General features: G+C 48.7%; 1 protein-coding gene across 1 annotated transcript, besides 11 other annotated features; it reads left to right on the forward strand.

Moving 5' to 3' along the window:
• Nucleotides 5,707-8,753: an enhancer, noted in NCBI's record as "SpeI/SalI fragment for TES". NCBI's record gives its function as "enhancer in male gonads" and the evidence as "EXISTENCE:transgenic organism evidence [ECO:0001131][PMID:18454134]".
• Nucleotides 5,707-8,867: a biological region, named in NCBI's record as "Sox9 testis enhancer TES". NCBI's record gives its function as "regulatory_interactions: Sox9".
• Nucleotides 6,398-7,690: an enhancer, noted in NCBI's record as "NdeI/HpaI EC2 fragment for TESCO (TES core enhancer)". NCBI's record gives its function as "enhancer in male gonads" and the evidence as "EXISTENCE:reporter gene assay evidence [ECO:0000049][PMID:18454134]".
• Nucleotides 6,599-6,779: a conserved region, noted in NCBI's record as "conserved region; TESCO ECR (evolutionarily conserved region)". NCBI's record gives the evidence for it as "COORDINATES:sequence alignment evidence [ECO:0000200][PMID:19616114]".
• Nucleotides 16,997-17,785: an enhancer, noted in NCBI's record as "VISTA enhancer mm635". NCBI's record gives its function as "enhancer in: branchial arch[5/13]" and the evidence as "EXISTENCE:transgenic organism evidence [ECO:0001131][PMID:17130149]".
• Nucleotides 16,997-19,285: a biological region, named in NCBI's record as "Sox9 promoter region". NCBI's record gives its function as "regulatory_interactions: Sox9".
• Nucleotides 18,562-18,576: a transcriptional cis regulatory region, noted in NCBI's record as "HRE". NCBI's record gives its function as "mediates induction of transcription by hypoxia" and the evidence as "EXISTENCE:reporter gene assay evidence [ECO:0000049][PMID:16023419]".
• Nucleotides 18,614-19,214: a DNAseI hypersensitive site, noted in NCBI's record as "induced by bone morphogenetic protein 2 (PMID:19103169); the nucleotide coordinates are approximate for this feature". NCBI's record gives the evidence for it as "EXISTENCE:in vivo cleavage assay evidence [ECO:0001075][PMID:10072439]".
• Nucleotides 18,764-18,788: a protein binding site, noted in NCBI's record as "-207 to -183 Chd4 probe A". NCBI's record gives its function as "promotes condensation of chromatin to repress transcription" and the evidence as "EXISTENCE:protein binding evidence [ECO:0000024][PMID:23519980]".
• Nucleotides 18,778-19,285: a promoter, noted in NCBI's record as "SacI/KspI fragment for -193 promoter". NCBI's record gives its function as "drives expression in hindbrain and spinal chord" and the evidence as "EXISTENCE:transgenic organism evidence [ECO:0001131][PMID:10072439]".
• Nucleotides 18,904-18,926: a protein binding site, noted in NCBI's record as "-67 to -45 Sox9 CCAAT box". NCBI's record gives its function as "mediates response to bone morphogenetic protein 2 and chromatin accesibility" and the evidence as "EXISTENCE:protein binding evidence [ECO:0000024][PMID:18506848]".
• Nucleotides 18,956-24,503, forward strand: Sox9 (SRY (sex determining region Y)-box 9). The gene is made up of 3 exons (NM_011448.4): nt 18,956-19,761; nt 20,555-20,808; nt 21,418-24,503. The coding sequence occupies exons 1-3, from the start codon at nt 19,331-19,333 to the stop codon at nt 22,254-22,256; spliced, it is 1,524 nt and encodes a 507-aa protein (NP_035578.3). The 5' UTR covers nt 18,956-19,330; the 3' UTR covers nt 22,257-24,503.
• Nucleotides 24,504-24,862: the final 359 nt, after the last annotated feature.

Below are 24,862 nucleotides of genomic sequence, written 5' to 3' on the forward strand. Positions count from 1 at the left end.
GAGAAGGAGAAGGAGAAGGAGAAGGAGAAGAAACATGAGGACCAAAGTCCCCATTCTGTCCATGGGTGGCCCTTTGCTGTGGACAGAGTACCTCCAAGACAAAGGAGGCCCATGAGGAAACATGTTGCTAGGGTATTAAAGGATGCATTCTCCGTTTCTTTATGGTGCTTTGCGTTAGCCAAACTCACAATGGATAACATAGTTAGACAGCAAAATAAACAGCAGAGGCCATAAAGCAGCGAGCCTTTCAAGCTTCGATGCAGACCTGCAGCCAGCTACCTGCCCCCGTGCTCGAAGGGAGAGCCCAACATATAAACAAAGTTTGCATGCAAGACTCCATGTATTATCAACATATCACATCCAGGCTCCTGCCAGTCTTGCGGCAGACACATAACTCTCCGCTCTGTAATGTGCAGACCGGCAAGGTCTGGAGAAAAGAGCATTTTGTTCCTTCGAGCACACCCTCTACTCAGAGTTTGAGTTCTCTGAATTAGGCTGAGGAGGACCCTGCCCCCCCCCAAGTGTGTCGGGCCACTGCATCAATTTCTTTCTTCTACAAAATGCTGATCCCAGAGTTTAGAGTCTTGGCCAAGACCCCTCCTCATGGCTTCCAGATGGTATCTCTTCTCTCTTCACCTCACTTCTTGTCTCTTCTCCCCTACCCTACTCACCCTCTCTGCCCTCTACAAATACACACACACACACACACACACACACACACAGGGGTTTATTACATTTACTTATCATGAGCGTGTGTGTGTGTGTGTGTGTGTGTGTGTCTGTGTCTGTGTCTGTGTGTCTGTGTGTGTGTGTGTATGTGTGTGGGGTGTAGTGTGGTGTGGTATGTACTGCCGCACATGTGAAGAACCAAGGACAACTTGAAGAAGTCATTTTTCTCCTCCCACCATGTGAGTCTCAGGATTAAACTGAAGATGTCAGGCTTGGCAGCAAACATCTTTGCCCTCTGTGAGTGGGTCTCAACCTGTATAATACAACCGCTTTGGCAAGTCACATATAGATAATCCTGTATATCATATATTTACATTATGATTCATAACAGCAGTCATGAAGTAGCAACAAATAGAATTTATGGTTGGGGGTTTCTCACCACAATATGAGAAACTGCATTTAAGTATGGCAGCATTAAGAAGTTTAAGAACCACTCTTTTACCTTATGGCACCTCTCATCAGCCTTATCTATCTATCATCTATCTATCCATCTATCAATCATCTATCGACTTATCTGGGTAGTCTTCCTGACATAGACCCCAGAGTGACCAGCCTTCGCCTCCCCGGTTGCTGGGATCAAAGGGCTGTGCCACCATGCCTGGTGTCAGGAGAACCTCACGTCACTCTGTGGTTCCATCCTTCTCTTTCATTGTACCATCTTTTTTTTCTTTTTCTACAGTCCCTTCTTTCTAATAATTTGTTGTGAAGTTTTCCGAAATTCAGCAAACTTGGAAAAATTCTATAACAACCGTCCTGAGATAAACCTCAAATTGTGCCTCTCTCCTGTATGACTCTTGAATTCTGATTCTTCCTTCCAAGAAATGGTGGTATTTCTTTTTTTTTTCAATGATGTATTTACTGATGGAGGAGGAGGAGGCATGTGCAATACATGAGTGAAGTCCAGGGGCCACTTTTAGGACTCAGCTCTTTTTCCACAATGTAGGTCCTAGGGATTGAACTCAGATCATCAGTCTTAAGAGCAGGCACCTTCACTCACTTAACCATCCTGCCAGACCCAATTGATGTCTTTCATGGTCTTGGTCCTGGGAAACTTGTGGCATAAACTATCAGGACCATATGGTTTGTCCAATTACTACCCCAGGCTTTCTTTTCAGAGATGAGCAGGACCCAGGTTTTCATCCTCAGGCACTCCACTCATCATCTGTGTGACCCAGGATGTGTCTCCTTCATGCTGCAGGTTCGAGGCACTGCCCTAGTACCAACAACAGTAGGTCTGAGCCAAGGATATAGAGAGAGAGCCATGTTCTGAGTACTTGGCAAAGAATTGTCTTCAAAGCATTGTTCTGTGGGTTCAGACATCTAATTGAGAACACTGGCTGCAGTGGTTATGATAAGGACACAAGAAACGTTAAATTTCTGGGGTGGGGTATTTCTCTGTCATATAAACAGAAGTCAGACACAGGCACATGTTCACTTATACCACTTACTGGATGGATCATCTTTTCTTTTTTCAAGTGATAAAAGTCAATCAGATCTAAACTCTGTCCATATGTTCAACTGTAAACAGAGCTAGCTATTGGCAATATGAAACTCTTTCCAGGCTGGCCCATCCCTGGCCTGTTCAGCTCAAGGATATTTTCCATAGCTGGTGTCCTGAAAACTCTAAACCCTAGAGACTCTGGGGTCGGTGCCTGTCTGTGATTAGCTCTTCCTTGTGGCTAAGATAAAGCATTGATCGGGGCAAATGGATGGCTGCCTTTCACCCTGGAGAGACTTTGAATGCTTCTAACACCTCCTTATCTTCAAGTCTTCCAAAATCATCTAGGTAAGTTTCTCCACTGGGGAACATTTTTAAGGTTACCCCAGGAAAATCTCCCAGCCTATGTAAGTGCAAGAATAAATACGTATGTAAGTGGAAAGGTCAACTTGAGGTGGGTAGGTATATGGTCGTGTGTGTGTGTGTGTGTGTGTGTGTGTGTGTGTGAGATGCGTATACGTATGCGTATAGGTCAAGATCAATGTAAGGTGCCTTCTTCAATCACTCCCCAGCTTAGTTTTTGAGACAGAGTCTCTCACTGGACCTGCAGGTTATGACTTGGCTAGCCTGGCTGGCCAGGAAGCCTCAGGGATTGTCCTGTCTCTAGCTCAATCCCATTGGGGTTACAGGTGCATACACTGCACCTGGTTGTTTATGAGAGGACCTGGGATAAAAACCAGATCCTCATACTCGCAGGGCAGGCATTTCACTGATTAAGCTCTCTTCCCAGTCCCTGGATGCTAACTCTCGAGAACATTGCTTTGAGTAAGACGTCAGACTGAAGCCCAGAGAGATACAACTCTTATTCTCTCAGGTCTCAGACTAAGCGGATCAAGAGAGAAGCTAGGAGTTCTGAATCTAGCATGCCGCTCTGCACGAGATCAGTAATCACTTCCACACAGCAAATCTGGAGTCCTGGGAATGAAAAACAAAAACAAAAACAAAAACAAAAGCAAGTCAAACAGTGAAACCGGTGTTTCGGAGGAACCTGGAAAACTCCTTACTGACTCTGCCTTTTTTTTATAGGCATGAAATTTCTGAGACATCAAGACAAGACATGGAGACACATCTGACGTACCCTACATGCACGTGGGCATGGAAGGGAGATCCTGAGCCTTCAGATTGACAGCTGAAGAAGACAAGCTGGAATCTAAGGCAGGGTTTGAGAAAGAACTCTTCAGTCCAGGAAAGGGATGACGACCCCTGGTTGGCATGATGCAGTAGTAGGAAAACTCTCTCAAGAGAGAACAGCTCGGAAGAGCCCAGAGCTGAATGCAGGCCAAGAGGATTATTGATTAGAAAAGAAAAAGAAATCAAAGGATGAGAAAGATTGGGGAGGAGGAAGAGTGGCAAAGAGAACTGGTAAACACTTGTAGGAATTCCATGTAAGGGTTTGCCACAGAACAGTCGCTCCTATCAAGATACTGAATTTTGTTCACGTCACCCCTTCCTTGGGCTGTGGAGTTAAGCTTCAGCAGCAGCAGCAGCAGCAGCAGCAGCAGCAGGCATGTCATCACACAGGAAAACAACCAAGGACGGGGAAGAGAAAGTGCGTTCTGAGGTGGACTGGCATCCCAACTGTGTGGACTGCCCTGTTTGTCAACAAACCCACAGCCCAACAGGAAGCCAAGAGTTCTTCACATTGGGCCAGACTTTCCCACCCCAACTTGGGGGTCTGCCAGTTTTTGCTTGGCTCTCCTTCCAATGTCAAAGTGTCTTGTGAAATGACTGGACTTCCTGCCTCCTGTCACACCCCAGACTGAGACATGCCACCTCTCCCTGGGTATCCGCCCTATGGCTCAATGAGAAAGAGCCACCGCCACCAGGAGCTCTTGAGGACACAGAAGCCCCTGTGGGAGATGGTGAGAGTGCCACAACCTTCTCCTTCCTCCAATTTTCTTCCATGAGGTTTCCCCTCTCCTCTTCCCCATCCCAACCATGGCCACTGCTCCCTGATCCTAGTCTGCATTCCTTCTCGGTGTCCCAGCCTCCCAGCTGCAGGGCCAGGAGGACGGTCAGAGTTACAGGCTCCAGAAATTCTCATCTTCATAGACCTGTCTACCCACCTCCCACCTGGCCTCCAGGGACACAGCCAACATTCCTCAATCCCACAGAGAAAGGGCGTAACTTGGATTACTCAATGAAGCCTCCAGCATCTCGTGCCCCCAAAACAATAGCGTTGTATTTTTCTTGGACTTTATTTGGTTTCTCCTTTGATTAGCAGGCAGGACTCCTCTCTCTCTCCTCCCCGTTCCCCACTCTTCTTAATCCGCCCAGCCTACCTCTTCAGCACTTCTGGAAGGTTCTTTCAGCGCTTCTGGAAGGTTCTAACCGCCAGCGACCTCAGTAAGGTAAAGTCTTGGACGGTGAACCTTTGGTGACATCAGCGAGCTTGAGAAATGTCATCTCCTGGGCTTTCTCACACGTGGGAACTTCTCTTGGGAGTCCACATCCCGTCTCCGATCTGTTTGTTTTGGATGCTAATCCCAGGACGCTGGGTGAGGTGTGAGGCAGACTGACCTTTCCTGTTCTCTCAGTCGGTGATCTAAGTCAGGTGCTAAGTGTTGAAAATTCAAATCAATGTGTGGGCCCTGTCTGGAGAGCAAGGACAGGATGGTGGGAACAGAAGAGACTGTGGAGAGGCAGGTAACACTCCATTCGCTTTGAGTTAAAACAAACAAAAAAACTTACCCAATTCTGTATAATTTGGGACAGCACACATCACAGAGAATATAGCATTAACATGACCCATCTTGACACGGGTACTCTCTGAGAGTGCTACTATCAACCTTATTTTTATTAAAAGAGGATACTTGGATAACCCACACCCTAGTTTGTCTACCTACCCATCAGATCCAATGGAACATCCACGCTGATAGCACCAGGTGTGTACTTAGAATCCCTTTTGCAAAGCCAGATCTTCTATCACAGGTCAGAATTCCCTGCAGGCCTGAGCCTGTAATCCTTACATATCTACAAGGGCTCAGGCAAGACTATATCTTACTTTCTACATGAGAAGACTGAGTTGCTGAAGCAAAGCAGTTTATAGATGGCCTATATATGACATATTTGAGGCTCCCGGAGGTCTGGTTTGGGATTATTATCAGAGCTGGCGTTGGTGACTCAAAGCTATAACGCCTGCTCTCAGGAGGCTGAGACAGGAGATTTGCCTGAAGTTCGAGTTCTCCATGAGCTTCAGAGTGAGTTCTAGAGTAGCCTGGGCTACAGAGTAAGACCATATCTCAAGAAACAAGCGTGGGTCTCATATGGCCCAGGTTGATCTGAACTCCACTATGTAGCCAAGGATGACCTTGAACTCATGCTTCTACTTCCTGAGAGCTGGGATTACAGGATCGTCCACCACACCATACCTGTTTTACGAAGTGCTGGGGATGGAACCCAGGGCTTTCTGCATATGAGGCAGCTCTGTGCTTAAGTGAGCTACACCCCTGCCCGCTTCCACACACCTCGAATAATGTACTAGTATGATCTGAAACAGATTTAGAGATTTATTGCTTTGACAAAAATGGGCTTCTGGGTTTCGACAAATATTGTGAACATGTGCCTGGGCTTTATTGCATGACAGCCGTCAAGTTTCTCATCTCCCTGGGGAACCAACTGTTTGATTCCCAGTCAAACAAATCTAGCACCTGGGGAAGGCATGGAGTGGGTCCCAGACTTCCTCCTCCTCCTCCTCCTCCTCCTCCTCCTCCTCCTCCTCCTTCTCCTCCTCCTCCTCCTCCTCCATATAACAGGTTCAATTATTTTCAACAAATAATCACTGAGGAGTAATTGTTTATAAGGCATTTTCTAAAGTCATATAATCAATAATAACAATAAACCAGCTGTGAAACGAACCCTCCAGATGTGTGTATCCAAAAATTTTATTTTGCATTGTCCTAATGCATTTTTCTAAGATACTATCCCAAGAGCATGTTAGTTGAGGAAGAAGAAGGAGGGAGGAGGAGGAGGAGGAAGAGGAGGAGGAGGAGGAGGAAGGGGAGGGGGAGGGGAGAAGAAGAAGAAGAAGAAGAAGAAGAAGAAGAAGAAGAAGAAGAAGAAGAAGAAGAAGAAGAAGAAGAAGAAGAAGAAAGCTTTATTTTCTCTACTCTGAGAAAGCACACACATCACACCTGTTATAAAATAAACATTTATCCAGCAAGATTTCTGCATATGTCACATACCTAAGGTGAAAATATACGAGCCCTGTCTAAATCGGAACTCCAACCATGTACCATTTTCCTTAAGGCCCCACAGGAAGAAAAAGGGAAAAAGAGAGAGAGACCGACTCTATTGTTGAATTACTGTTAGCAGAACTCAGCTGTAATACAGAACCATTTGAAAGGAATGCCAATTGAGTTCTGCCCAGCCTGAAGAAGACCCAGCCTCGGCCTTTGTTCCTAACCTGGGCGGTTTTCACAAAATAACAATGCCTTCTTTCAGAAACTTTAGGGCTAAGAAAGAGAAGACTCCACTCTCGCAGATAAGGGCTGGCAGAAGAGGTGGCAGATACCAACTACAGGGAGGTGGCTGCAGGAGTTCCCAGGGTCAAACACAAGTGCCTGGCTTCTTGGTGAGAGGAATTAGACAAGGAAGGGCCTTGCTCCCAGGAACTGAAAACCCCCCACCCCCACTCCCTGTGCCCATACAGAAGAAGTCCAAGGATCTCTGAAAACATCTCCTTCACATTCTGGGTATGTTTGCAGTTGGGGGCTATCTCTACAGCTGACTTCTTCCAAGACTCTGCGGTTTAGAGTTTGAGTGAGCTTGGTGGCTGGCCTTTCTCTCTCTTACCTTTTTATTCAAAGTTTCCAACACACAAAGCGCTTGAGAGTATCCATGGAAACTTCCATAGCCACGGACTCAGAATGAGGCTGTGAGCAAAGTGTCAGCAGCCTGGAAGTCACCCCAAGAGCATCAAGTCCCGGTGGCATGAATGTGTCACTTTCTCTTTTTCTAATGGGGCCACGGGGTGCCATTTCTTTGCAAAGGACCACACCGACATGAGCCCAGCTAAAAAGGGGGTAGCTACTGATAGGATGAACTCGGACTGCGGTTGCATTTGGACTGGTAAATGTGGTCAGTCACATAGCAAGGCAGGACTCAGACACTGCAGAAATGCACTGCCCTTGCTTGAAGGCCTTGTTGACCCTGATAAAGCTTGTGGCCCTTCTAGAAGAGGTGTATCCTTGTCCCACCTCCCACCTCCAGCCTTCCTGGCTTCCTGAGAGCAATCTGTGCTCAGGGCCAGTCCACACAGTGTGCTACTGAGTTGAATGACCTTGTCCTCTCGAACTCCCCTGTCCCCATTCAGTACACCATTGTTCTGCAATCTCCACCAGCATTGGTTCAAGGACCCTCTATAGCTACAAAAGTCCAGGGACACCCAAGTCTCATATAAAACAGCATGGTGTGTGCACAGAACTAATGATAATTCCCATGTGGTGTTAATTGTCTGTTAACGTATGACACGATGGAGGTGCTGGGTAAGTGGTGATTATATTGTTTTGCTTGTGGGATAATGGCAAGAAAGAAGAGCCTACGTCTGCACAGTGTGAACACTGTATGTTTTAAAAATACTTTCAACCCACAATTGGTTGGATAGGGAACCTGCAGATAAGGAGACCAACAGGTACCCTCTGGAGATGTGTAGCCCTCATCCAACCCTTTCCAGTAGCACAGCTGGCCTTAAGCTCTCTTGGTAGCCAAAGATAGCCTTATACATCTGATCCCCTTACCACAACATCCCGAGTTCTGGAATTGATCACACACAGTATATGCAGTGCCAGGGATTGAACCCAGTGCCTCACGAAGTCTAGACAAGCACTCTACCAGCTGAGCTACAGCCCAAGTGAATGCTAAACTGGGTCTTTCTTGTATGCTAAACAGATAAAAACTTATCACAGCACTTGAGATGCAAGTTCCCAGGACCGTGCATCTGCAACACTGTCTTGACTGTACCCTGACAGTCTTTGGTGGTCCTCACGTGGTAAACTAGCACAACATCCCCCTCCACCCAGTTACTCGGGATCAGGATAGAAACCAGTGTGTTATCAGCTGGACCAAGGTTGACCCAGAAGGTTCTCATCTGAATTCCTCATAGTAAGAATGGGGTCTTCTTGACAAGATCCTTCCGCAATGGGGGACAAGAGAAAGGACAGAACCCCTGATGCGGCCAATGCCAAAAACAAGACAGACACTCAGATTCTGGTATCCAAGCTGCCCCTTTCCCTCCAACCCAATCTCTCCCATTGACAGCTATATTCGAAGACGATGAGATCCCTAAATGTGGCCCAAGGGTGCTCTCCCAAACCCAGAGTCCTAAAGAAACAGGGCCAGACTAAAAAGTAAACAAGCCCACAGGTTTAAAAAAAAAATCCCCACAGGTCGAACAGACATTCCAGCAATGTTGCCCATCAGGTCTCTGCGCTGAGTTTCTGCTCGGTAAGCAAGCAAGACCTGGCAGCTACAGCTTGCTTCCTTGGTTGTTATTGTTAATACTGGTTTTTACCCCTAAAGGGCTTTGAGACTTTGGATAAGTGAATTAGCCAGCTTTCTCATTTGTAAAACGAAGAAAATAACAACGCCACAAAAGATTTTCAGAAGAGGGGTAAATACAGATAACAAGGGCAATGTCGACCATTGGCAGACTGCCTAGGGCCCTGCCAATGTTCCCTCTCATTAATTAACATGCCAAGGAGCTCAAGAAAGCCAAGGCAAGAGTAGATGGTCTCTCCTTCCAAAATGGTGAGGGCTTTGGCGGGTTTGAGAGGGTAACCAGGTGCTAGTTTCATTCTGGGAGGTAAAATCATGTTGACTATCAAGATAAGTCTGAATGAGAACATGAGAAGTTCCCTTCAATGTACATCAGCCCAAAGCCAGGTGGAAGAGCTGTCCAGAAGATAAAGGTACTTATGAACCTCAATCTCCTGGGGGTAGTGCCCCTACATTGCCCTGTGTCCCTGCATGCACCATGTCTTGAGCACACACACAGAGACAAAATAGGTAAACGGCATTTTTTTAAAAAAAAAAAATAAAGATGAATAAACAAAGCCAGGTAGGATGGGTGCAACAAAGTAGAAGACCTTTTATCCCAGCACTCAGGAGGCAGAGTCAGGGGGATCTCTTTGAGTTCAAGGCCAGCCTGGTCTACAGAGTGAGTTCTAGGACAGCCAGGGCAACACAGTGAGACCCTGTCTCAAAAGGAAAAAAAAGGGGGGGGGGGTGGCGGGGGAGGCATGCAAAGTTAGGCATGCAAACTCAAAGAAGTGTTCATAAAAACTGGATGGTGATGGGGGAGTGGGGGCTGGGGTGGGGCTGTCAGGTGTGGTTGTTCTGGACACACTTTGTTCTTTCTTCTTCCACCACCGATTAGAGGACTAGGTAGGAGATAAAATCAAACCAGAAGCACAGAAAAAGACCCGGATCCCCTGTCTTTCCACGGGACCCATTTGGCTAGTGGCCAAGTGAGAGCCATTGCAAGTCCATAAGGGCATGGGGGAGTGGATCTAGGGACTGCAGGCTCCGTGCTGACAGTAGCCTGCAGAATTCCTTGTGTGCGTGGGTCTGTGAGGGAGGCAGGCACGGCTCCCAGAACAGGGCAGCGGGGGTTCTGCCTCTCCCATTAGCTCTGCGACCTTGAACAAGTAACATGTTCTTTTCAAAGCTACTGTTAGCAAAGACATGTAAAGCAAAGGGAGTCATTTCTTCCCCTTCCAGCCTCCTGAGACAGCCGGGGAGAGGGGAGGATAAAAGGGTGGTTCCTAAGTGGCTCAGAGAAGCAAACGGAAGGAATAGTCAATGACAGTGGGATTCTCTTTTCAGCCCTAGATGAGAAGGCGAGAGAGTGAAGGAGAGTGTGCTGGGCTTCAGGGTGGCATTCACATGAGGGAGTGGGCAGGGACGGGCTCCTGGAATTCCCTTTGTAAGTGATCTCTGAGTCAAGACCAAGGTCAGTCGTGGCTAGACAGGGACAGTGACCACAATACAGGCGTAAGTATATGAGACAGGGAGGTCCAGGGTCTATAGAGGCTGATGCCAAGCCTCTTCTCCCAGCAAGCTCCCCACATTCCTTCTGTGGGCTAGCTGCCCCTGCTTAAAAGAGAACACTGAACCCCAACTCTCACTACGTCACCCCATCCAACTGAGCAGATTTTTACCAGAAGCTGTAGAAAGCTGGGAGCGACATTGACGTACGTAAGTAAATAAATCCCGTGCAAACTCATTCCCATCCATCCCTTCCTCACACTCAGGCCAACGGAAAAAAAGCCCTAAAACTAGCCATCTCCTCCTCTAACTCCTGCATGTTAGCCTTCCTCCTCTTTTTTTCTTCCAATTATATTATAGTTCAGATGGAAACTGGTGGAGATGGGTGGCTTAGGTTTTTGTAAGCCTTGGGCTGAGAGGAATATAGAACAAAGACCTGCAAGCTACCAATGCTCCAAGACAGGGCAGAGCCTATGCACAGAGACTTTCTGTCTCATTTTTCCTTACAGCCCCACCTCCTCCCATCCACAGGAAGGGCTAAGGATGGGTCAGTGCTTCTAGGGCTCTGGGGACCAGAATGCAGTCCCTGGAGCCATCTGGGAATGATTAGCCTACCGAGTCCAGGTAGCTTCAGACACATGCACATAAATACACACACAATGCACATGCATGCATGCACACAGACACACATGAACATACACAGATACAAGTACACATGTATACATATATGCACCTGTGTATAAATATGTATATATACACACATATAAACATAAACAAGCACATTCACATGCAGCCATGTGACACCCAATCATGCAATACCCATGGCCCTACCTCTCAAAACAAACAGGAAACATCAGGTCCTCAGTCCTCAGAGGAAGGCTGTGGAGTGCCACTGTCTCCGATGACCACATCAGTTTCTATCGTTTCACAGACCCATGCAGCTCAGTTGGGAACCATCTGTGCACTGCAAGTGAGAAAACCAGGAAAGAAAAAAAAAGTACTATTTCTGATCATTGTATATTTAGGTAAGCCAGTTCTGGGAGGGTTAGGGGGTTCTAAAGTGTTAATCGTTATTGCAATTTGTGGTTTGATTGTTTCTCTCAAAAGTTGTAAATTCAGGCCAGAAATACATAAAGACTGTGCTCTGAAAGCTTTATATCCAAAAAGTCTACAAAAGAGCGTCAGTCGGTACTCCTCACAGAGAGACATCAGAAGACAGAACATACAGAAGGTTCCAGAAGGAGGATCAAACACATACTGGAGAGCGTCTCAAGACATGCCATTAACTGATCAAAGGTACTCACTCTGCTCTTGGTGCCCCAAATCCCATCAGATTATAATAATCATATATTCACTTCTCTGGCTAAATTGTGGCATTTGTTCCCTCGATACACACTATTTATTCATCAGAGTCTGTTTGGGATCATTAGAGACACAAGAAAAGGTAGCACTGTTTGTCCCAAGGGCAGAGATGGGAGCAAATATCTACAGCTAGGAAGTCCTAGCATCTTCATTGATGAAGCAAGCAGTAGAACTCAGATCCCCAACCCATATTAAATTCTGGTGGCCTCAGACAGTGAGGCCTGGTAAGCCCTGTTGAGGGTTTTACACAAAATCTAATTAAGTCTCTCGTGTTTATGAAAACAACAGTAGGTGACAATGTCGACGACTAGACAGGGAGGCTTCTCTCAGTGAAGCCCAGGGGTTAAGAAAGTACTAGAAAGAAACATCCCTACAAACGATGAGGGGTAAGTCGACAGCGCGACGAGATGAGGGGTAAGTCGACAGCGAGATGATCCAGGATTTGCCAGAACCAACAGAGAAACTAACCTTCCCCCGGGCTCAAGCCTCAGGCAGAAGTGAGTTTGGGTTGCCGAAACCAAGGCCGGTAAGGAGGCCAGGAGAACCCGACTTCATCTCTGTCCGATGACATCACACTGAGCTGGGTGGGCTAAGAGAGGAGTGAGCTCAGAGCAAAGCACCCTGCTATGTCACGATGAAGAACTTGATCCTAAAGCCCAAGTAAGAAGAACTTGGATCAAAAGAGCCTATCAAACTCAAGGAAAATGCAAAGCCATTGGGGACTTTCACTGTTTTTGGTGGAATATAAAGGTGAAAGACAATCTGAGTACCCAGAAACCCCACCACCTCCCAGAACCACAGTGCTCAACCCACTCAGCCTTGGGCCTGTGCCAGCCTCTCCTCCCCCTGGAAGACTTCTTTGCTTTTAGAAAAATCATCTGGAAACTGTCATCACCACTGTGCTCGTTGGCAGATGTCCCCCAAAGAGAGAGTGGTGTGTACCACATACTACATACAAGCCACTTCTGGGCTCAGACCAAGAACAGGGAGGGGAAGTGGGGGGGGGGCAGGAGAGAAGATGGTTCAGTCGAGGATCAAGATATATCTATCGTGTCCCAGGGACTGGAGGTTGGGGCAGGGAGATGGAATGGGACTACAACTGAGCCAAGAGTTCAGGGAATTGCTGCCACTCACCAGCCTTGCCTGCCCCTCAGTGTACTGGCTGTTGGGGTTGGCTCCAGAATAGCAGGTCTTTCTCCATGATCATAGAATTGAATCCATGATAGAGGGAGACAAAGTCTCAGAATACACTGAGCCTAGAGAATAACACTGGGCATAGGTGGACTAAGGCTGGATCCTGCCAAAAAGGAGACCTTGGGATGGCTTAAGGGCGGAGACTAGATGCTACCCACTCCGGGCATTCAAAACCACAGGAAACACAAGAGAGCATCATAAGGAGACAGATGGAGAAACAATGAAGGGGGCGGGTGTGGGGATGTGTGGCCAGGACAGGATGTCTTCCTGTGTGGTGCTCCATCCTCTGGGGCCCCAGTTCCAATGCTCAAAGCTATTTACCCTCCTCTCCCGGTTTCTGCTCTGCCAGGGCTCTGTCAATTTGCAAAGCACATCTGGCTATCTCTCAGTAGCTCAGCATGTGTCTTCAATGGGGTTCTATTTGGGGCTCCCTCGGGAGTTTCTACAGAGGAGCCCCCAGGGAGAAGGGGGGCACTGGAGTATAAGGTAGTAGTAGAGTTTTCCTGAGGGAGCCCACCCAGCCACCTTCATTCCTACCTCAGTCAAATGGCACTTAGCACCTAGCCACTCTGGAAACATCTTTCCAGGTATGTCTGGGGTGTCAGGAAAGCCAATCTGAAAGGAAAGATAAAATGTTCACATACCCAAGCCTGTGTTTACTTCACCCAGCTTATCAACAGTAATCGTCTTTGCGCCTGGACGTTAAGGCGGGTGGAACTAAGAAAGTCCCCTTCTTGGGCTCAGTGAAACCAACACCCGGTCCTGTGAGCCTCACAAATACCCAGAGAGAACACATGTCTTCATGATTGAGTCCTCTCAGTCTCCACTCCCCAACTAGGAAAGAGAGCAAAGAAGCTTCCAGCTCTAGGACAACCTGTCTCTCCCACAGGACATAAACACATTTTTGTCCCACGGAGAGGGACAGGACTTAGCATGGTATGGTGGTGTGTTACCTGCATGCTTTGGAGTTGGAGGGTGGGGGTAGGGATGACAAAGTTGAAGTTGGCTATGTAGTAAGCTCCAGGCCAGCCTGGGACACATATATAAGACCCTGTCTAAAAAAAGAAGGGGCAGGGCAAGGAGGAAGAGAAGGAGGAAGAAGGGTCAGGGAGGAGGAAGGAGAGGGGCCGTAAGGGGAAAGAAGGAAAAGGAAGAGGTCCCTGTGACATTCCAGCATCATTCTGTAATGTCAAGGTTCCCAGGTGACCACTAGTGGCCAGTGCCCAGGCAGTCTGGTTAAAATGTCACTCTGTAAATCTGGAGGTGCTCCTGACTTAAGAGTGACCCCGTGACCTTACACTTAGCCTTACCCTTAGGACAGAAGGTAGATCCCTGGAGCTCTGGCCATGGGACTGGGGACTACTGACTTTGACTGATCTTCTTGGGGTCTTCCTCCTGCCAGCCTGAACCCAAGGCAGATCCTAAAAGCAGCTGAAGGGTCTCTCAGCTTGGCCCAGGCTAAGCTCAGGGTACAAAGAAATGGGGGAGCTGGCTGCAGGCTCCATTTCTCAGTTCCGTTGAGATGGGAGTCTCCAGAAAGCAGGTTCCTCTTACCTATGGCAATTTGCTTTCAGGATTGGGGATTGGGATCATATGGTAAAGGTGTGCCCTCCCTTTCCACAGGAGACCATAGAGACCTTTAAGGCTATTCGGAAAAACTCACCCTACTATCGTGGACCTGGAAGAGGGAAAAAGCAGGTTAGACACCCATCGGGTTGGGAAAACAAAGCTGTTGTCATAGGGTCCACCCTCCCTTAGGAGACCCGCACACAACTCTTCTCAGGAACGTGGCCCTTTGGAGGAACCCCTTTCCTGGGACTAACCACCTTTGCTCAGAAAGATTCCTAGGAGCCAGGAGAGCAAACAGCAGAAACAGCTGCCCAAAGACTGCTGCAACCCAGTGAGCCCTGGGGCTGAAGTGAGCCTGGAGCTCCGCCCCGCAGAGCAGAGCCTGCTTCTCGGGAGGTGCCTCCATATTAAGTGCTCACTTTATTTTTTATTTTTAAATTAACCCTGCAAAATACCTCTAGTTAAAAGGAGGGCAGTCTTGAGTTAAGACATTCGGCCCAGGAAATTTACCTCCACAGGGTGCTTGTTCTAAGGGACTAGGGGAAGGAATTCATCCCAGGTACCACCTCTAAAGGCATATTTTTTAGGCTGATGGTTTTCTCTTGGGATTGCTGTCTCTTGAGAGGGAGAAAAGTTCCCTCCCTCCTCTCCACTCCCATTTTAAGGCTCAGACAGTTTAGAGTCTCTGGTCCTCATACTCCCTGAAGGTGGGAGGTCCTTCTGGGTTGCAGCCACTGGTGTCTTGACTGATAGCTGCAGGGAGGGGGGGGGATTTTAGGGTCTCCGGGTTTTGTGTCATTTTGAGTAACATAGGTCCCCATTTGGAGAGAAATGGGCTCATGTGTATGTGTAGAGGCTGGGAGGTCTGGCCGCTAAGCTCACACAAGCAAACAGCCCAAAGGCCGCACTTATTAAGATACTTACTGCATACCTTCGAATCTGCAGCTTTGCTCCCGCCCCCAGCCCAAGCCCCCCGCTGTGCCCTTGCTGTTGCTACCAAGCCCAGCGCCTGCCCAGGCTTACCTGGCGCTCCCTTCCCAAAGGAAACTGTGGCTGGAAAAGCAAAAAACAAACATTGCATGCCTCAGCGAAAAATGGAAATCACGGAAGAGCGGCTGGGAGCCCTGTGCACGGGGACCTCGTGTCCAGCTTGAAGCATAAATCCTGTGAGATTGCTTCACGTGGACCGAGTCAGGGAACTGTATGACAAAATGAGGTAGCCCTTTCATGGATCACACTGTTGAATGTAACCCGGGGTTGGTGTCTTACTGCGGGGTACAACTGTCAGCACGCACCACACCAAACTAATATTTCTTAGAAGTTGGGACCGTGTTGGAAATGGCTTTAGACGAGGTCCCCACTTTGCTAAGGATTTTTGGAGCAGGGAGGGTTGTTTTTTTTTTCCCTTAATTCTTCATGTGGAGAAAATGCAAGTGACTGAGCCTTCACACCCTCCCTCCTGCCCACCAAGAGCTGGATTCTCTCTAGGTCTAGCAGTACTCCTGAGCCCTCTCAACACACACACACACACACACACACACACACACACACCACACCTACCCCTGTCCCCATTTGGACTGCTAGGATCTACAGGCCTCTACCAGGAAAATTGGGCCCTGCATTGCTGGAGGGAGAAAAGGTGGGAGGAATCCTAGATGAGGACTTCCCAAGGTCATCTCTTGGGATCCTCTAGTGCCTCTGTGTTGGGAAGCCCCTTTCATCTTAGCCTTCAGTCTTTCCAGCCCTCATACCCAGGAGGCTGCAGACCCCAGATCATCCATCCACCTCTAGGCAGGAGGGTACAGCTAACACTGAGCAGCAAGACTCACATTCCCAGTCCGTAATCGAAACACAGTCTGGACTCGGGATGCTTACCCCCTCCCTACCTCAAGCCTGAAGAATAATGCAAGACTTCCAGAATCAAGTCAGGAAGGAGAGTCCTGGGTGACTGAGTCAAGTCACAGCGGACTAATCCCCTGAAGGGCTGCTTGGGAGTGGACTTTACCTGTTCTGGAAGAAATGCCAGCCCAGCCACTCTTAAACTGATGGTACCTAAAGGACAGACTTGGCCTGATCTTGGCACACCTGATAACTCTTGGCACCTGGGGAACGAGCAGAGTATTCCCCCTTCCTCTCGTTCTCCAGGTTGTTTGTGAATGAGAACAGTGAGCATCTACAGTGCTTTTCCCACCCCAATTCCCTGTAGACAAGCACTTCCCAGGTCCCCCCTAACACAGTGGTATCGGCACAGGAAAGAATAAAAATAGGAATTCCTGTAGAGATAAGTCTCATCTTGGAAACAGAACTGACCGCAAGCAACACGCTACTGCCACCTCCCCCACCCGGGCCCCTGCTGGTCCACCTCAAGGAAAGTTTTCCAGCAGTTTCTCAAAGTTCCAGACCAGTTTCTGGGCTTTTGGCGCCCCCTCTGGATGTTGCTGAAAATTGCAGTGTAATTTTCATGTCAACTGTTTTTTAAAAATAGTTTCTCCCCGAAAAGATCAAGAATATAAACACACTTTCGTGGAGGCGTAGAAATATGTAAGAAGTTTCACGATTTAAAATGTCGCAGCACATTATATCTCTCCATATTTTGTATTAAGGGTATATTTATAAATGGATGTATTCATGAACAAATACTTAATAAAATATTTCAAAATGCCCTAAGGCCACTGTCGTTTTCGTTGCCTTTGTGCCAGAATACGTGATAATTACAACAAATTACAACTGGCTGTTTTAATACATCTGACAGTGGCCCCTGGTCTCTTCAAATACCTCCATCCCAGAACATAGAAGTGCGTCTACACGAACAAAACCTGGTCCCCTACTCTGGAAAAAAAAAAAAAGATATATTTTCCTACACGTTGTGAGAATAATCGGAGCTACGAATATATGGCTATTGTTTGTAAATCTCTTAAACTCGTAAACAGGCTACAGGGTAGTAGAGACATGCAATGCTAGGAACATTCGTTTGAAAAGAAACTTCGACTGAACAGAGTTGTAGCTTGCTGCTATCACGAGTTCCTTTCCCCAAATAACAAATGCCCACTTCGGAAGAAAACGAGAGGAAAACGAGCTTTTCAAAAGCATCCCAAAGAAAAGATTCGTTTATGTCTAAGTGTCCACACTTAGCAAATTAGAGGGGAGGAACCTGTCTTTGATATGATACAGGCCGATTCGCTTTATCAATAATTTAGTAAGTTCAAAGCGAAGCTTTGCAAGAATCAGAAAGGGGATGTTTAAATGAAATTGTTTATCTTTTTTTTTTTTTTACACCGTTGTGAGTTTGTTTGTGGTTCCGAGGGCATGTCGCCCGGTGGCAACTAAGATTTTTATTCGTTCCAGAAAAGATAATTCCTCCCTTAGCCAACCTTGCTCTAAGAGTTTGAGTAAACACGCAGCTTCGGCTCCAAGCACTCTTAAAGTGCAACGGACACCTAAGTGGCCTCCCCCAGAACGCCCACCTGTGTGCAGGTCTAAGAGGACGCAACTAAAGTCCAGACGCCTAGAGCTTCGCCCTCTTAGGTATCTGGTAAAAGGAAGGCCCAAGCAAGGGAGCCACAGGGCTCCGCCAAAGTGGCCCGTTTTGTCTGGAGTCTCCAGTCCAAGTCAAGGGCCTTCTCGGCCTCACCGCCCGGCCCTGCCACCTTTGCAAACTTCGCCCTCAACCCCGGAGTAGTTTTGCAAACTCCAGTGGCGAGCCTGACGGTGTTTGTGACTCAGTCAGGAGGCAAGAAGCAGAACTCTAAAGTAATAATCCTGACTACGAGGGGCGTCAGAGTACTGGAGGGGCCGGGAAAGGACTTGTCAGTTCAAGGTCGGCGTGGCCCACGGGACCGGCCGCAAGAGCCGGGGACTGCGCGGTCCCTGCCGCCAGCCTTTGCCTGGTGCTCGGCTTTGGTTTTCATTGATTCCCCACTGCGGGAGCGCAGCAGAAGCTCCAGTCACCACACCAGCTTCGTTGAACCAGAGCGCGTTAATCTATTTATATGGATTATTACAGAGAACAGCGGGCGTTGAGTCACCCAAACATTTGCTTCCAAAAGACCATTTCTAAGCACTTTTTTTGGAAGCCGGCAGACTCCAGGCGCAGAAGCCCAGCTCCGCTTTGACGAGCAGCTGTTGCAATTTCCATTGCTGTAAACGCCAGCGAAGTCCCGGGTACCACGGAGACAGCATCGAAAAGTGGGGGTGGGGGGTTGTGGAGGGTCCTAGTCTAGACACGCTCGCGTGCACGCGCACACACACACACACACACACACATACACACACACACACACACACACACACACACACACACATCGGTTCACACGGAGACCGTTCCAAAACTGTGACATTCCGAGAGTAGAGAGCAAACTTACACACTCGGACGTCCCGGGTCCCCCGCTTGCCCCGCGCCCCCCTCCAAGTCCCCTCACCCCACCATCCACCCTCTGGCTGAGCTCCCCTCCCTTCTCCTCCCCTCCTGTCTCGTCACCCAACCCGGAGCCACAATCCTCCCCAGCCCCCCTTCCAAAATCCGGTCCAATCAGCGACTTGCCAACACTGATGACTCAAGAGCTAGCCGTGATTGGCCCGAGGTATCTAACGTGAAGGAGGAGTATTTATTAGAGACCCTGAGCTGGAAGTCGGAGAGCCGAGAGCGCTGCTCGGAACTGCCTGGAAACTTCTGTGGGAGCGACAACTTTACCAGTTTCAGTCCAGGAACTTTTCTTTGCAAGAGAGACGAGGTGCAAGTGGCCCCGGTTTCGTTCTCTGTTTTCCCTCCCTCCTCCTCCGCTCCGACTCGCCTTCCCCGGGTTTAGAGCCGGCAGCTGAGACCCGCCACCCAGCGCCTCTGCTAAGTGCCCGCCGCCGCAGCCCGGTGACGCGCCAACCTCCCCGGGAGCCGTTCGCTCGGCGTCCGCGTCCGGGCAGCTGAGGGAAGAGGAGCCCCAGCCGCCGCGGCTTCTCGCCTTTCCCGGCCACCCGCCCCCTGCCCCGGGCTCGCGTATGAATCTCCTGGACCCCTTCATGAAGATGACCGACGAGCAGGAGAAGGGCCTGTCTGGCGCCCCCAGCCCCACCATGTCGGAGGACTCGGCTGGTTCGCCCTGTCCCTCGGGCTCCGGCTCGGACACGGAGAACACCCGGCCCCAGGAGAACACCTTCCCCAAGGGCGAGCCGGATCTGAAGAAGGAGAGCGAGGAAGATAAGTTCCCCGTGTGCATCCGCGAGGCGGTCAGCCAGGTGCTGAAGGGCTACGACTGGACGCTGGTGCCCATGCCCGTGCGCGTCAACGGCTCCAGCAAGAACAAGCCACACGTCAAGCGACCCATGAACGCCTTCATGGTGTGGGCGCAGGCTGCGCGCAGGAAGCTGGCAGACCAGTACCCGCATCTGCACAACGCGGAGCTCAGCAAGACTCTGGGCAAGCTCTGGAGGTGAGCGCGCGGGCCGCCAGGGAGGGCTCGGTGGCTAGGGGGGACGCGGGCTGCACTCACCGACCCCGCCCCGCCTCCCTGAGCCGCGGAGTTGTGCATCCTGGGGTCTTTGGTCCAGGATGCAGGGCGGCCGGGGGCGGGGGGAGGGAGTGGCTCAGATTTTGAGAAAGTTCTTGGGATTGCTCTTGGTTATGGCGGGGGGGGGGGGAATGGGGGCGTGAATATGACTGCTTTTAGGAAGGTAGAAAGGAGTGAGGGGGTGTGCCAGCCTGGTCCCTCTGGAAAGGAACAATTAGAGGAAGCAAGCCCACCTTCCTTAGGCCAACTGCGCTCATTCCTGGGGAGATGGAGTGAAGGGAAAGTGTAACTGAGACTAGAGGAGACCCAGGCAAGAATTGGGCAAAGCTACTGAGAACCGGCAGGGGCATGGATCAACAGAGCGAGCTTCTTGCAATTTAAATGGGTTTTCGGAAAGTTTTTACTGCGTGTTGGGAGGGGTGGACCGCTCCGGTAGCAAAGGCGTTTAGAGCAGCCTCAGCAGGGAGCTATTTCCATCTTCAGGGTTTCCAAAATAGGAGGCCAGGGGAGGGGGCGGGGCGAAGAGTGACCGCTCAGGTCGACTCTGAGCACTTTTTTAAAAAGAAAAAGAAAGGAAAAAAAAAGTTCTGAGTCTCAGAGAGGGATGGAAAGCAGACTGGAGGGAGGGGGTAGTGCGCGAAGGAGGGGTGGGGACCTGACAGCTCCCGGGGTTTCATTGACCCCCTCCCTCTTTTCTTCTGCCCCCCCCCCCCAGGCTGCTGAACGAGAGCGAGAAGAGACCCTTCGTGGAGGAGGCGGAGCGGCTGCGCGTGCAGCACAAGAAAGACCACCCCGATTACAAGTACCAGCCCCGGCGGAGGAAGTCGGTGAAGAACGGACAAGCGGAGGCCGAAGAGGCCACGGAACAGACTCACATCTCTCCTAATGCTATCTTCAAGGCGCTGCAAGCCGACTCCCCACATTCCTCCTCCGGCATGAGTGAGGTGCACTCCCCGGGCGAGCACTCTGGTGAGCAAGGCGCGAGTGGTCCCCTAGGGGGTCCTCCTGGCACACTCTTAAGGTGCCCCCCTCCCCAGAAGTATCTGACTTTGCATTCCCTGAAGTAAGGAAACACTATTCTCTGCATCCCCCTCCCAGTTCAGGGCGCTCAAAAACAGCCAAGTTGGCGCGCGGGCGCGGGTGAACACAGGCACACACACACACACATACACACACACACACACACACACACACACACACACACACACATCTCAAACCTTGAATCCTGAGCTGGATTCTTTATTGCAAGGTAACATGTCTTAATTGCTTTACGAAACTTACCCACTTTTCTCTTTGCGCCTCACCCCAAAAGCACACATTCTTCTACAGGTAGCAATTTAGTCTTCCGGACCCTTGGGACCTCAGACCCCTCCCCTGATAAAAGGAGCTTGCCTAGTGTGTACCTGCGGGTTAATCATTCGGCGACTTATCGCTGGTGCAGCGCGCCTCCAGCGCGGGAGCGGGTCCTAATGACACCTTGGCAACCAGGGAGAGTCCCCAGGGGGCTCCTAAGAGTAGGGGCTTTGCAAAGCGCTTGTTGATTTTTTACCGTTTGTCTTTCTCTTTTATGGCCTGCAGGGCAATCTCAGGGTCCGCCGACCCCACCCACCACTCCCAAAACCGACGTGCAAGCTGGCAAAGTTGATCTGAAGCGAGAGGGGCGCCCTCTGGCAGAGGGGGGCAGACAGCCCCCCATCGACTTCCGCGACGTGGACATCGGTGAACTGAGCAGCGACGTCATCTCCAACATTGAGACCTTCGACGTCAATGAGTTTGACCAATACTTGCCACCCAACGGCCACCCAGGGGTTCCGGCCACCCACGGCCAGGTCACCTACACTGGCAGTTACGGCATCAGCAGCACCGCACCCACCCCTGCGACCGCGGGCCACGTGTGGATGTCGAAGCAGCAGGCGCCGCCCCCTCCTCCGCAGCAGCCTCCGCAGGCCCCGCAAGCCCCACAGGCGCCTCCGCAGCAGCAAGCACCCCCGCAGCAGCCGCAGGCACCCCAGCAGCAGCAGGCACACACGCTCACCACGCTGAGCAGCGAGCCAGGCCAGTCCCAGCGAACGCACATCAAGACGGAGCAGCTGAGCCCCAGCCACTACAGCGAGCAGCAGCAGCACTCCCCGCAACAGATCTCCTACAGCCCCTTCAACCTTCCTCACTACAGCCCCTCCTACCCGCCCATCACCCGCTCGCAATACGACTACGCTGACCATCAGAACTCCGGCTCCTACTACAGTCACGCAGCCGGCCAGGGCTCAGGGCTCTACTCCACCTTCACTTACATGAACCCCGCGCAGCGCCCCATGTACACCCCCATCGCTGACACCTCCGGGGTCCCTTCCATCCCGCAGACCCACAGCCCGCAGCACTGGGAACAACCAGTCTACACACAGCTCACCAGACCCTGAGAAGAGAAAAGCTATGGTGACAGAGCTGATCTTTTTTTTTTTTTTTTTTAAAGAAGAAAAGAAAGAAACGAAAAGAAAAAGCTGAAGAAATCAAGAACCAATTGAAATTCCTTTGGACACTTTTTTTTTTTTGTCTGTCGTTAATTTTTAAAGACATGTAAAGGAAGGTAACGATTGCTGGGATTCCAGGAGAGAGACTTTAAGACTTTGTCTGAGCTCATGACAACATATTGCAAATGGCCGGGCCACTCGTGGCCAGACGGACAGCACTCCTGGCCAGATGGACCCACCAGTATCAGCGAGGAGGGGCTTGTCTCCTTCAGAGTTAACATGGAGGACGATTGGAGAATCTCCCTGCCTGTTTGGACTTTGTAATTATTTTTTAGCCGTAATTAAAGAAAAAAAAAGTCCTCTGTGAGGAATATTCTCTATTTTAAATACTTTTAGTATGTACTGTGTATGACTCATTACCATTTTGAGGGGATTTATACATATTTTAGATAAAAAAAGTTAAATGCTCTTATTTTTCCAACAGCTTAACTACTCCTAGTTCAAGAGTGTCCCTTAGCCTTCCTTGCAACCAGAGTATTTTTGTACAGATTTGCTTTCTCCTAAACAAACAAACAAAAACAAAAACAAAAAAAACAAAAAAAAATGAAAAAAAAAAAGAAAAATGAAAAAAGTGTGTTGTTATAGTAACATAAATAATACACAGAATTTTGTTACACTATCAGTTTGGGGGGTGAGCTTTGATTAATTCCCCAGGCTCTTGGATTTCAAGAGTAGCTGCCTTAAAAGAAAGAAAGAAAAAAGAAAGAAAGGAAGGAAGGAAGGAAGGAAGGGAGAGAGAGAGAGAAAGCCTTCTTTTGCAATAAGGGGAATAAACAGATAACATAGAGCATTGGTGAGCTTTATCATATATATATATATATTTTTAAAAAACGAGAAGAAAACACCTTGAGCCTTAAATCCCGGCTGCTGGGAAAGTATATGCTGTTCCTAGAACATTCACTGTGCCTTTGCCTGCTTGCTGGCTGCAGCCTCAGAAGGAAAGCCAGGGGCAAGCAAAGGAGACCAAAATTTCTTGGGGAAGATTTTTCACGCAGCCCTAAGTGCCCAAGCACATTTTCCCTGGTTGCCTCCTGGGCCCCATGTGGCCAGCAGATGCTGGAGTCTGCCTGCTCAGACTATCACCTGTACCTCCCTGAATACCAGCGTTTAACCTTCAAGACATCCCATGTGCTAAAATTATTTATTTTGTAAGGAGAAGTTTTCATTTTTTTTTTTTTAAAAAAAATCTCCTTCCTTTTTTTCTTTCTTGTTTTTCTTTTTCTTCTTCTTCTTCTTCTTTTTTTTTTTAATTTACTGTCTTTAAGGTAGATTGTTGGCGCCTTCCTCAAAGGGTATGGTCATCTGTTGTTAAATTATGTTCTTAACTGTAACCTTTTGTTGTTGTTGTTTTTAATTTATCTCTTTAATCTTTTTTTTATTAGTAAAAGCAAGTCTCTTTGAATTCTTCATTCTAGATTTGTACAAATGCTTTTTTTGTCCGTCCTCGTGGGGTTTTTTTTCTCCCCCTTTTCTTTGTTGTTTTCGTTGTTGTTGATAACAAACTGGAAACCTGTCTCTCTCTGTTTGTGGACAAATGAGAGGTTTCAGATGCAGTGAGGAGCACTGAGTCCTTTGCAATGTTTTCAGCCATAGACCTTTGGGTCTGCCTGGACTGTATGTGGATGTGTGCGTGTGTTGTGACACGGGACAACACATGCCTCTGCAAGTGTGTGTGCCGTGGATAGCCCCTTGGCTGCTCTCCTGCAGAGAGACATCGGACAGACCTTAATTCTTACTCACTGCTGTGGCTGGAGAGTATAAGGAATGCTTTTTCTTTTTTTCTTTCTTTCTTTCTTTTTTTTTTTTAAGACAGCAGTCTTTTTTTTTAATTTAAAAAAAAAAAGATATATTAACAGTTTTAGAAGTCAGTAGAATAAAACCTTAAAGCGTTCTTATAATATGGCATCTTTCGATTTCTGTATAAAAACAGACCTTTTAAAAAATATTTCTGTAACTTAAGAAACCTGACATTTATGTCATATTTTCTCTTTAGGTAAGATTTGGTTTGTTTGTGTCTTGTTTGTTTCCCTCTCCAAATTCTTCCTTCTTTGTGCACCCTGCCTTTCTTCCCTTCCATCCTTTCTTTTTTGTATATTATTGTTTACAATAAATATACATTGCATTAAAGTGAAAACAGCCCCTTTGACTTATTCACTCTGTTCTCCTATGAAGAGTGCTTTAAGGAATCAGGCACTGAAGAGATTGTGAACCTGTGGTCCTAGTGGTGGTTTCGATTTGATGGCTTCCCTTGCCAACTTCAGACTGGGCAGTGAAAGACCCAAGTCTCCTGTGCCCCTGAGCCTTAGCTCAAAGCATCTTGGAAAGTGTCACCCCAGCAAGCCACATAGAGAATGACTTGTCACATTTGCCCACTCTGGCAAAATCTGTGTGTGGTTTAAAAAAAAAAAAAAAAAAAAACCTCTGCTTCAGGGTAGAAGCTGTTCCCCGTGGAGGTCAGAGGGGAGAGGTAACATTAGACTGGACATCAGAGGCCT

The sequence above is a fragment of the Mus musculus genome, chromosome 11, assembly GCF_000001635.26.
Source record: "Mus musculus strain C57BL/6J chromosome 11, GRCm38.p6 C57BL/6J".
Lineage (NCBI taxonomy): Eukaryota > Metazoa > Chordata > Mammalia > Rodentia > Muridae > Mus > Mus musculus.